We start from the raw sequence: 12,976 nt of genomic DNA on the forward strand, positions 1-12,976 counted from the left end.
AGATTTTTTTTTTAATTACTTTGTCAGCTCTATGCAAATCTATCTGAGCCTAACCTGTTAGTCAATTCTGCCACTGCCACATACATCCACAACCCATCTGGAGTTCTTGTGACAGTTTGGGGACCATAACTGAAGCACAAGTCATGAAGCTTGGCCTATCATGCTCACTTTCAGATGCCAGTTAGGTCTACAGGCTCAAATCACAGCATGCCACTAATTGTATGTGGGTCTTGACCATGTCATATTCTCTTTTCTTTTTTCCTTCTTCTTTAATAAAAATCTAAACTGTTTGCCTTCAACTTGTTGGAGTAATGTGAGGTATATGACACCACAATTGCAGTTTTGACATGGAAGTCTCTTATTCTTGCAGGTACTGGATGCATGCAGAGGTGATCCATGTGCTGATCTTGGTGTCAAGGACACAGCTTTCAACCCTAGTAGTACCATGTGGACCATTAAAGTCATTTAAACTTTTAACTACAACATGGGCTCATCAGTCCTGAATTTCCTACATGGAAATAATCCAGAATGTGAAATAATCTTTTCTTTTCAGTTCAATACTCAATGTTTAATTAATGCCAACCACAAAATGAATGAATCTTGCAAGGCCAAACATGATTGTCACCATCTGTTAAACTTTCCTATTCATATTTCCTTGTCGCTTTACTTTTTAGCAGCTGTTTCACAAAAAAAAATTATAATTAAACCGATCAACATAGGTCAATTTAGATGTATATGTTCTTGTCAACCTTAAAAGCTCATCGAAAGTTCAAATGCTTCCACTTTGTTCATAATGAGCATCCTTATTAAGTCAACATTTAGAATTAACGCAATGATCTCAGGTTAGCAGCCATGGCTTTTTCTGTTGATGTTGAAAACCATTGCTAACCTACTTTTAGGAGATCTGAAACAAGACACAGCCTAAATTCCAGCTTTACCTACTAGGAATTGCAACCTCCTTTATGAACTATTCATGTCTAAAATGCAAATGGTGAAACATAAACTTTAGAAAGTCTTGATGATGATTCGTTGTCCTCCGGCAGATCTAACATCACATGAGCGGATATCATAGAGCCCACACATCGCATAGAGAAAGTATTTTGACGATTGCTGACCGAAGAATGGTCCCATTCAACAACCAACTCTTAGTGATGTGCTATTTGTTAAAAAGCAGTGCTCCCATTGCCCAATGCTTCTCCTTGCACAACCGATAAGAGAACCTTCTGTTTTCTTTGGACTTGGAACCTCTTTGATTTAGAAGCCATCTATGGTTGAAAGGTTATTGTGCTTCTCACTCTAGCTCAGCCATTAGTTAAAACGTTGAAAGCAGTGTCATCAGATGTGACTTGAGCTAATCCTAGATGCTACCTCTTTAACTGTGTTTTCTCTCTGTCTATATTCTTTGGCACTAGCCATAGTCTTAATGTTATGAGATTAAAAACCTCTAATTGATCAGGAATTAATGTTTAGATTCATAAATTTTATGCCTTCATTTTTCATGTCTCCAGAGTTTGTCATGACCTTTCTGAATCCAAAAAAAAAAGAAGTAAAAGTTATCTGGAAGGATTTTTCTGATCAAAATGAGAACTATAAAATTCTTACTACATGTCTGTGAGTTTATTGTTTCTGTTCATGATCTTTCTAGTCAGACTGCCATATCTTTGCTTCTAGTCCACTTCGCTGCTGCATAAAGATGAACGACATGAGAAGCCATCTCAGAGAGCACGAGCATGCTCCTTGTCGCCGCCATTATCTCCCTGCTTGCCGGAATGCCTATCATCATCATACTGCCCAATACCAGTATACAGCAAATGATTTCCTGATGGTCCACATGGATCTCCCAGTAAGGACTGATATTTTTATCAGGAAGGTCTTGAAGGTGAAGATGGCATAAAATGGCGCAGTCATAGCTTCATTGAAAGAATCAACTTGCCAACTATTGGCTGGTTCATTTGAAATGAATGGAGGAGTTGCCTTTCTTCTTTCTTTCCCAACTTGATCTAGGTTCCCACAAATTACACATTATACAATTATCAGAACTCAAACCTGGAAAATGCCACAAACAAGTGGCCTTGGAATTTCTTTCAATCAAATGAGCAGTGCTGAAGATATGGAGTTTCTCACCACCAAATACAACCTTGGAGTTACTTATTAACTGATGTAACCTTGGAACAGTTTTTATTCATATGTCCCTTTCCTATGGTTAGAAACAATGCAGGTTATTTCACTAAATCAATTATTGAATCAGACCAAAAAGTAAAGGAAGTCTCAATCCAATCTAGAAGTTTTATGAGTAAAAAAGGTGAAAGACCATCCAGTTTCTATTGACAAAAGGTGAAATCACAGGGTATATTGCTCTCAAGAGGTCAGAAGAAATTTTGGATTGCAGACACTCTTGGGTTGTTTGGGTGTATATAGGCTAACATATGACTATAGAATACCATATGCCAGAGGGGCTTGGTGACAGAGAATGGCTATTACATACTGAAGTCACAAACCCTGTGGAATGCTGATTTTCTACTGGATTTAATCAACTGTACTCTTGGATTGCTATCGAAGGAATGTAACCATTTTGTTTGTGATGACTGCTATGAAATAGGAATTTGGTGGAATGTATAGTAAACGTATACGAACAAGAAGCAATCACAATAAAAGGATGGAAAAAAAATGGGATTGGTTAATTAATACTTTTCTGATATAGCCTGATACAAAAGGCAGTCCAAGGTATCAAGAAAAATGAAGAAAATAAGCAAGTGACAACTCAAGTCCAGCTACCGCAATAAACACTGCCAGATTTTTTGTGCTTCCCGATCAGTCAAGCAAGTGACAACTCAAGTCCAGCTACCGCAATAAACACTGCCAGATTTTTGCGCCTCCCACGATTCTAGGATCAGTTTTTTATTTTTGTAAATATTACCATTTATTGTGTTGTAAATTTTCTTTTAAGTTACATATTTTGTACGCCTAAAATTATGCTTCTCTGATTGTATAAATATACAGAGTATGAATAGAAATTATTTATAAGTTCAAAATTCAAAATCATAGCAGTGTGCATTCTCTTTATGGTATCAGAGCCACAAACCTCTAACGTGTCTATCCTTTCTTGCTTCCTACGACATGGCTGCCATTCCTACATCTACCACTGATTCTCCAATTATCACCATCAATGCCGCAACCACCATTAACGAAAAACTCACCCCTTCTACCTTCCCTCAGTGGAGGGCTCAATTTGAAGCATTGCTCATTGGTTATGATCTCATTGACTTTGTCACTGGTGACAAATAATGTCCTACCATTGATGGAACGAACTCCGCTGCCTCCAAAGTCGCGAACTCCCACTGGGTTCGCCAAGACAAACTCATCCTCCACGCAATTCTTGCCTCCACTTCCACCACTATTACCCCACTCCTTGCTGCATACAAAACATCTCATGAGGCTTGGGCAACACTTACCCATTTATATGCGGGAAAATCACGAACGCGTGTGATGCAACTCAAGGAGGATTTGACCTTGATCACTCGTGGAAATCGCACAGTCATTGCATTCCTTCAAGCAATCAAAGTGATTGCCGATGAACTCGCAGTCATTGATCATCCCGTTTCGGATGATGACTTAAATCCTCAATGGATTGGGTCCCGAATTTAGAGAAATTGTGGCACCCATTCGTGCTCGAGAGACCTCTCTGAAATTTGAAGAAATACATGATCTTCTTGTAGGTCATGAAAGTTACCTTCGACGATTGGAGAATCAATCAGCAGCAAGCTTTGTTCCGACAGCCAATTACTCTCATCGGCAAGGAGGAGCTCCTGGACAGCAAAAACAAAGCCCTAAGTATTCCTCCAACAAGCCCCGCGGCAACAACGGACACAACAAAAATGGGCCCTCGCAGCAGTCTTCCTCCAATTCGGGCTACAGAAAATATAAGCCCAAGTGCCAATGGTGTGATCAAATTGGCCATACGGCCAAAAGCTGCCCAAAAAATAGTTTACTGTTTTAATCAAAAAAATAGTTTACTGTTTAATTAAAGAAAACAGTTTACTATTTAATTAAAGAAAACAGTTTGCTGTTTTAATCAAGAAAACATTTTACTGTTTTAATTAAAAAAATAGTCTATTGTTTAATAAAAAATAAAAACAGTTTACTGTTTAATTAAAGAAAATAGGTTACTGTTAAACAAAAAAAAAATAGTTTACTGTTCTAATTAAGAAAACAGTTTACTATTTTAATATAAAAAAATCAAAAGTGGCTAGTTGACTCGGCGGCATCTCACAATATGACCACCGACCTCTCTAATCTGTCAATAAACACTGAATATGATGGTACTGATGAGGTGGTAATCGGTGATGGATCAGGTTTGCCTGTATCTCATGTTGGTTCATTATCCCTTGCATCGTCTAATCGTGTTTTTCATTTACGTGATACCCTTTGTGTTCCCACAATTCAAAACAATCTTATTTTTGTTCACCACTTTACCAAGCATAACAATATTTACCTTGAATTTCATCCCACTTATTTTTTGGTGAATGATCGGATCACGGGGGCGACACTACTCAAAGGCGAATGTGAAGATGGAGTGTACCCATTTCCGGAGACTCTAGAAGCAAACTCCAAAAATGTCGTTGCCTATGTTCATGAACATACTACCACCGATGGATGGCACAAAAGACTTGGTCATCCATCTTCAAAAATTGTTCGTCATTTAATTTATGCTTTTTCTTTACCCACCAATAAGCATGGACATCTATCTCTTTGCACTTCATGTTCTCAAAATAAATCTCATCGTCAACCGTTTAATTCTTATGGTCTCATTAGCACTACTCCCCTGGAATTAATTTACACGGATGTTTGGGGTCCATCTCATGAAATTGGTATTGATGGCTCAAAATATTATGTTATTTTTGTTGACCACTATACCAAATATATCTGACTCTATCCTATGACTCATAAGTCCAATGTTCAAACAATTTTTCTCCAATTCCGAAATCTTGTGGAAAATAAGTTTAATAAAAAAATAAAGAGTCTTTACTCCGATAATGGTGGAGAATATATTGGCCTCAAATCTTACCTTTCCGGCCATAGGATTAGTCATTACACAACCGCTCCCCACACTCCACAACAAAATGGTATGTCTGAAAGACGACATCGCCATCTTGTTGAGACTGGTCTCACCTTACTCACATACGCTCACATGCCTCTCTCATATTGGTCATACGCATTTCAAACCGCTGCATATCTTATAAATCGCATGCCCACCTCAACATTGAACAATCAATCTCCATTTGAAAAATTGTTCAAACAAATCTCAAATTACATCAAGCTCAAGCAATTTGGCTGCCTATGTTATCCCTTAACTAGGCCATATAACAAACATAAACTTGAGCCCAAGGCCCAACCATGTACATTTGTGGGTTACTCACTCTCCCAAAACGCATATCTATGCCTTGAGCCCATTACACGAAAGCTCATTCACTCTCGGCATGTCATCCTCCACGAAGGGACTTTCCCTTTTCAAAACACAAGGCCTAAAACTCCCATGCCCACCTCACCTACATCAGTCCAAGAAAATCCCTCGGTCGTGATCTCGTTGCCAAAAGTCATCTTCGCTCTGCTTCAAGCTCTAGAATCTCCGATATTGGGTGCTGAAGTCTTGCCATCGTCTGCAACTAGGTCACCTCCTGAACCGCCTCCTCACCAAGTAACCCCTCTTCCTCTACCTTGATTTCGAATCAAATTTCTCCATTAGAAGTGCATGAATCCAATGTTTCTGAAAACAATGAAGTGTGCACTCATCGCATGACTACCCGTTCTATGAACAATATTTATAAGCCAAAAAAATCATTTGCAGTCACTAAGCATCCTCTTCCACCCTCCTTGGAACCCACGAGTGTTACTGAAGCACTCACTGATTCACGATGGCGTGATGCCATGTCCTCTAAATTGACTGCTTTAATGCGTCACAATACATGGCAACTAGTTCCACCACCGAGTGATTGTAATATTGTTGGCTGTAAGTGGGTGTTTCGAATTCAGAGGCATGTTGATGGATCTGTTGATCAATTCAAGGCCAGACTTGTGGCAAAAGGGTTCAATCAGAGACCAGGATTGGATTACAAAGAGACATTCAGTCCTGTAGTAAAACCAGTCACCATACGCACTGTATTAACCCTTGCTGTTATGCAAGGTTGGTCTCTAAGGCAATTAGATGTCAATAATGCCTTTCTTCATGGGCATCTCACTGAAAAAGTATATATGAGGCAACCACCTGATTTTAGGAATCCGGAAAAACCAAATCATGTTTGCTGTCTTACAAAGGCAATATAAAACAAGCACCTCGTGCTTAGTACTCTGTCCTCAAACAAGCACTGTTAGAATTTGGTTTCCTCAATGCTAAATCTAATTCTTCTTTATTTGTGTTTCATGATGGTTCTATACTTGCCTATTGCTTGGTGTATGTTGATGATTTGATTCTCACTGGAAATAATTCGACATTCGTTGCAAGCATTATTGATCAACTTGGACAAAAATTCTCCATCAAAGACTTGGGATCATTACATTTTTTTCCTTGGTGTTGAGGTCATCCCTACCAAAGAAGGCTTGTTTCTAACTCAGCATAAGTATATCCGAGATATACTTGATAAAACGAGTATGGATGGAGCTAAGGATGTCACTGATAAAAATAAGAAGAAAGAAGCACTCAAACAATCTCACTATTTCAAAGTGGAGAAGAGAATTGATAGAGGATGAACAGGCACTCAAAAATATAAAGAGGAGGAAGAGAATGGAAATTCTACTAATTTTCTTTCTTCAAATTTTTCTTGCTGAAAATCAAAGATACAAAGCACCCTTTTATAGGGTACAAGGACCAGCTGAAAAACCTCTCTAAATTTAATGCAATTAAAACAAACAAAGTGGAAAACTAATGCCCACCTTCAGCCATAAAATAGAAGGGAGTGGGTGACCCTTTCTCTTCCAAAAACTAATGACTAATAACACCCATTAGTTTTGAACGGATGCCAACAATAAATGACTAATAACACCCACTAACTTTCTACAGTTTTGAATTGAATGGATGCCAACAATCGCCCCCTCAAATCAAAACTGCTTCATGCCCAGCATGTCTCTTAGCTTCATGAAAATTTCACCTGATAGTGGCTTAGTAAATATATCTGCTACTTGTTCAGTAGTGTTGCAATGCTAGAGCTCTATAGTCTTCTGTTTCACATGATCTCGTAGAAAATGAAACCGAGTATCAATGTGTTTGCTCCTTCCATGATGGACTGGGTTCTTTGCAAGCTGGATAGCTGACTTGTTGTCCACAAATATCATAGTTGGCTCCTCTTGTGGATGATCCAGCTCCTTCAAAATATTCTGTACCCATATTGCTTCACAAACAGTAGATGAAGCTGCTATATACTCTGCCTCACAAGAAGATAAAGCCACAATTTTTTGTTTCTTAGAGGTCCAAGAAAATGCAGTTGTGCCAAGATAGAACACATAGCCAGTGGTGCTTTTTCTCTCATCTTGGTCCCCTCCCCAATCACTATCTGAATATCCTATTAATTTTGCATTTTCACCATAAGTATAAAAGAAACCAAAATTAAGTGAGCCTTTGATATACCTTAGTATTCTCTTCGCAGCTAGCCAATGTCACTCCTTTGGTGTCTCCATGTAACGACTCACAAGTCCGACGCCATACATAATATCGGGCCTTGTGATTGTCAAGTACCTCAAGCTTCCAACCAGACTTTTGAAAAGAGTTGAGTCCACAATCCTCCATTTCCTTCTCTTGATAGTTTCATACCTGTAGGTACTGGAGTGTTTACAGTGTTGCAATTACTCATCTTGAATTTCTCCAAAATTTCCTTCATGTACTTTGTTTGAGATATAAATATCCCATCTGCTGTTGCTTTACTTCAATCCCAAGAAAATAGGTCATCAGTCCGTTGTCTGTCATCTCAAACTCTTTGAACATTGATAGTTTGAATTCCATAAACATTTCGCTGCTAGTTCCTGTGTACAACAGGTCATCAACATACAGGCAAATAATCAAAAATTCACCTTGATGATTTTTCATCATGTAGACTGCATGCTCATATGGACATTTGGTGACGCCATTCAGATGAAGATAGCTATCAATACGTGCATTCCAAGCTCTTGGCGCCTGCTTTAAACCATATAATGCCTTTTCAGGCAGTACACCTTGCTTTCTTCTGGCTGGTTAACATACACTTCTTCAAGAATATCATATAGAAAAGCTGATTTGACATCAAGCTGATATATTTTCAAATTATGATGAGCGGCAAGTGCAATCAATAATCTCACCGTGTCAAGTCTTGCAACTAGTGCAAAAACCTCTTCGTAGTCGATGCCGTACTTCTGCTTGTAGCCTTTAACAACTAGTCTCGCCTTGTAACGAGAAACTTCTCCCTCAGCAGTACGTTTGATCTTGTATACCCACTTGACACCAATAGCCTTTTGATTTATTGGAAGTTTTGTCAACTTCCACGTGTCATTCTTCTGAATAGCATGAATCTCCTCCTCCATTGCTGATCGCCAACATTCTTCTTCTACAGCTTCTTGGAAAGTGAGAGGTTCATGATCAGCATATAAACAGAAGAGGTTGGCCTCTTTGTCTTCTTCTCTTTGATTATAAATCTCCGCGAGACTTCTCATTTTGATGGAACTCTGGTGTATGGAAGATCTGTTGCTACTGCTTTCTGTTGAAGATGGTGAGTTTCTTCTAGGAGAAGGTGTCATGTTGAGGAGATGGTGGTATACTTGGTGGAACTTGTGTTGGGGGTTCTTCAAGTTCTTCAAACACTTGCTGCTCTTTGGCTTTCTCATCATCATTCCAGCTCCATGCTTTATCTTCATCAAAGATAATCTCTCTACGAACCACTAATTTCTTTGTTAGTGGATTATAGAGCTTGTATGCTTTCGATTCTTCATTATAGCCAAGAAAGATGCATTTCTCACCACGATCATCCAGCTTTTTCTGTTGGGCTTGGGAACTTGAGAATATGCAATACACCCAAAAATTCTTAGGTGTGCAATAGTTGGTTTGTAGCCGCTCCACGCCTCTTGAGGTGTCATGTGCTTCACACTTTTGGTAGGACATCGGTTCAGCACATATGTTGAGCACGCCACAGCTTCCGCCCAGAATTGCTTTGGCAATTCTTTCTCCTTGAGCATAGTTCTTGTCATATTAAGAATAGTACGATTCTTTCTTTCAGCGATCCCATTTTGCTGTGAGGTGTATGCCACTGTATATTGATGCTTTATGCCTTCTTCCCTGCAATACTCATTAAATACTTTTGAGGTATATTCTCCACCTCGATCAAAACGGAGAGTTACAATTTTGTGACCACTTTCTTTTTCTACATGGGCTTTATAATTTTTGAATACAACAAAAGCAGCTGACTTTTCTTTAAGAAAATAAACCCATAATTTTCTGCTGAAGTCGTCAATGAAAGTAATAAAGTATCTATTACCTCCTAGCGACTCAGGTTCAATAGGTCCACATATGTCAGTGTGGATCAATTGAAGTGGTGCCGTTGCTCTCCATGATTTGCCGCTGGAAAAAGGAAGCCATGCTTGTTTGCCAAGTATACATACATCACAAGTGTTACTTGGCGGCTCAATCATTGGTAACCCATGCACCATGCTTGATGAAGATAGCAGTTTTAGACCGCTAAAGTGAAGATGCCCAAGACGATGATGCCACTTCCATGACTCACTTTTTTTGAGTCCATAGAAGCATTGCTCTGACTTTGTGTTGAGATGAAGTGGGAACATACGATTTTGGGTCATCGGAATATATGCGATGATTCTTCCACTTGTATCTGTCAAAATGAGAGGGTTGTCTCTCATTTGTATGTTATATCCCTTTTCTACAAGCTGTCCAATGCTAAGAATATTGCTTTTCATATTAGGTACATAATACACATCAGAGATATACCCATTCTTACCATCCTTCTGATAGATTTTTATTTTTCCTTTGCCTTCAACTGATAGTTTGGAGGAATCTCCCATGTTCACCTTTCCGTGGACTTCTTTCGTGAGTTCTACAAACAATTCTTTCTTGCCACACATATAATTACTTGCCCCAGAATCAAGATACCAATTTTCATATGAATATGTGAATCATCATGTGCAAGAAGTAGGATAGATTCATTACCTGCATCATGTGATGCCTCTGCAACATTGGCTTGTTCATCAATTTTGGACCAACAATCGGACGCGTAGTGTCCAAAATTATTGCAATTATAACATTGGACATTCCTATTGGCTCCATGTCCATAGGATCTTCCTCTACCACAGTAACGGCCTCATCCTCGTCCTCGACTTCTAAAGCTTTGATTCTCCTGCTGATTTTGGCTTGATTGTTGAGGAGTACCACGCCCTCGGCCTCTGCCTCGACCACGGTTGGAGGTAGATTTTCTTTGATCATTTAGAGTCAGTTTTGACTCTAATGCTTGTTTCAATACAGCTGGATTGGATTTCTTCTGCATCCTTTGCTCATGTACTTGTAGTGAACCCAATAATTCTTTTTTTTTTTTTTTGGTCAAAGCGGTATTTCATTTCAAGTACCTCTAACGTGAATACAACCTGACATATCAAAGGAAACTAAACAAAATAAGGAGTGTGGGATGCACTCTAAGCTAGTCCAGAGAAACTCCCCAGAGTGCCGAGCAACATAGGAGGCGACCCAGTCTGCTGCACTGTTCGCCTCCCGATATACATGAGATATCTGACAGAAGGTCAGCTCCCGCACCAATCTACGCGTATCCCGTATCAGGGGGTGGCCATCCCCATATGTATCAACACCTCGTATCCAATCAATCACCGTGGAGGAGTCACCCTCGAGGCAGAGGCAATCGGCCCCCAACACCCGTCTCGCATACAAAATGCCCTCCCAGGCTGCCCGCACCTCCGCTCCCACGACAGTCGTACCCGATGTACTCCGTCCTCCAGTACTCCGTCCTCCAGTCATGTACTTGTAGTGAACCCAATAATTCTTCAATTGTAAGTATCTCCAAGTCCTTAGACTCTTCGATAGCTACAACTACATGCTCAAAGTTAGAGAAAAGGGATCGGAGTACCTTCTCGACAACACGAATGTCATCTAGCTTCTCACCATTTCTCTTCAAGCCATTCACAATTATTAGCAACCGTGAAAAATAATCCAACACCGATTCGCCATCCTTCATGTGGAGAGCTTCAAACTCGCCTCGCAATGCTTGGAGGCGAATCCGCTTCACTCGATCATCTCCTTTAAAGATGGAAACTAGAATCTCCCATGCTTCTTTGCTTGTTGTTGCTTCGGCAACCTTTTCGAAGGTAGCTTCGTCCAACCCTTGATAGAGTATAAACAAAGCTTTTTTATCCTTCTTCCTCTGCTCCCTAATAGCCTTCTTCTCATCTGTTGTATATGCAGCCTCTTGCTCATCAGTGGGTTCCACAAAACCATTGTTAATGGTTTCCCAAAGATCTCGAGATCCAAACAAGGCTTTCATTTGGATACACCATGAACCATACTTATCCTTTGATAACTTAGGAACTTGTTGCTGGAAGGAATTCATCCCGCTCTGATACCACTGATAAAAATAAGAAGAAAGAAGCACTCAAACAATCTCACTATTTTAAAGTGGTGAAGAAAATTGATAGAGGATGAACAAGCACTCGAGAATATAAAGAGGAGGAAGAAAATGGGAATTCTACTAATTTTCTTTCTTCAAATTTTTCTTGCTGAAAATCAAAGATACAAAGCACCCTTTTATAGGGTACAAGGACCAGCTGAAAAGCCTCTCTAAATTTAATGCAATTAAAACAAAACAAAGTGGGAAACTAATGCCCACCTTCAGCCATAAAATAGAAGGGAGTGGGTGATCCTTTCTCTTCCAAAAACTAATGACTAATAACACCCATTAGTTTTGAACGGATGGCAACAATAAATGACTAATAACACCCACTTTCTACAGTTTTGAATTGAACAGAAGCCAATTGAACGGATGCCAACAGTCACAACTCCTCTATCTACCTCAATACCTCTAAAGTTGGCAGATGGCTCCTCATCAGCTGATTCCACACAATACCGAAGAGTGATTGGAGCATTGCAATACTTGTCCTTAACAAGACCTGATATAAGCTTCGCAGTGAATAAACTGTGAGTATTGGGCCAGGGGGGTATTGGGAAGTGGATGTACGGTGTTTAGTCGTCGAACTCTCCAAAACCCATCTCTCTATTTCTTGATCCTACGTTACTGTTCCTTTCTCACTATTCTCCTCCTTTCTCGGAGACCGAGCCCCCTGAACGGACGCCAGCGTCACCGGAGAAAGTGCTCGTGACTCCTCCCCAAAGTTAGCTAAGCTTCCGACCATCTTAGTTTTCCTCTTCCCAGCCTTCTTCCCTCCCGATTTGCTTAGGATAATACACAGAGAGAGAGAGAGAGAAAGGAGGAAAGAAAGCAAGCAAGAAAGAAAGAAAGAGAGAGAGAGAGAGAGAAAGAAAGAGCAGAAGGGGGGCTCAGTACCCGTGCGTCTCCTCCGTGGGAAGGGCCAGCTACGGCGGGTGCCGCCGGTCTCGGCCTGGGCCTCCCAAGCACTCTGGCGAGGGACCGCTCCCTTGTGTTCACGGAAAAGAGGAGGAGGAGGCCGAGCTTTGGATGTCGCCGGCGCCGCCGGCCTCGGGCCATTTTCCCCAAGCTCCCTTTCCACCATGGGTTCTCCTCCCGAGCTCCCTCTCCGCCGTGGGGTTTCCCCAAGCTCCATTTTGGGATCTTCCTCCTTTTGTGCTCACGGGAGAAGAGTGGGAAGGTGAGAGGAAGAAGAGAAGAGAGCAGAAGGAGGAGAAGAAAAGAGAGGGGAAGAGCTACGGGGAAAAGAAAAAGAAGGGAAGGAAGAAAGATGGGAGCACAGGATGCTTCGGGATTCGGGAAAGAAGAAGAAAAAAAAAAGGAGAGCTGCAGGAAGCTTC

General features: G+C 40.4%; 1 protein-coding gene across 7 annotated transcripts; it reads right to left on the minus strand.

The window, feature by feature from the left end:
- Positions 1-1,553: 1,553 nt before the first annotated feature.
- Positions 1,554-12,976, minus strand: LOC103716330. 7 transcript variants are annotated; one of them, XR_005508049.1, is made up of 3 exons: positions 12,534-12,976; positions 3,731-3,969; positions 1,554-2,000 (listed from the first exon to the last, which is right to left on the minus strand). XR_005508049.1 is itself a non-coding variant. In XM_039118447.1 (3 exons), exons 1-3 carry the CDS (start codon positions 12,693-12,695, stop codon positions 1,783-1,785), a joined length of 456 nt encoding a protein of 151 aa, XP_038974375.1. In that variant the 5' UTR covers positions 12,696-12,976; the 3' UTR covers positions 1,554-1,782. The 7 variants fall into 7 exon arrangements, 3 of the variants coding, with proteins under 3 accessions (XP_038974375.1, XP_038974376.1, XP_038974374.1); XR_005508048.1 differs by having other exon boundaries at positions 1,554-3,412; XM_039118447.1 differs by having other exon boundaries at positions 3,731-3,806.

This window comes from Phoenix dactylifera, unplaced genomic scaffold (assembly GCF_009389715.1).
Source record: "Phoenix dactylifera cultivar Barhee BC4 unplaced genomic scaffold, palm_55x_up_171113_PBpolish2nd_filt_p 000352F, whole genome shotgun sequence".
NCBI classification, from domain to species: Eukaryota; Viridiplantae; Streptophyta; class Magnoliopsida; order Arecales; family Arecaceae; genus Phoenix; species Phoenix dactylifera.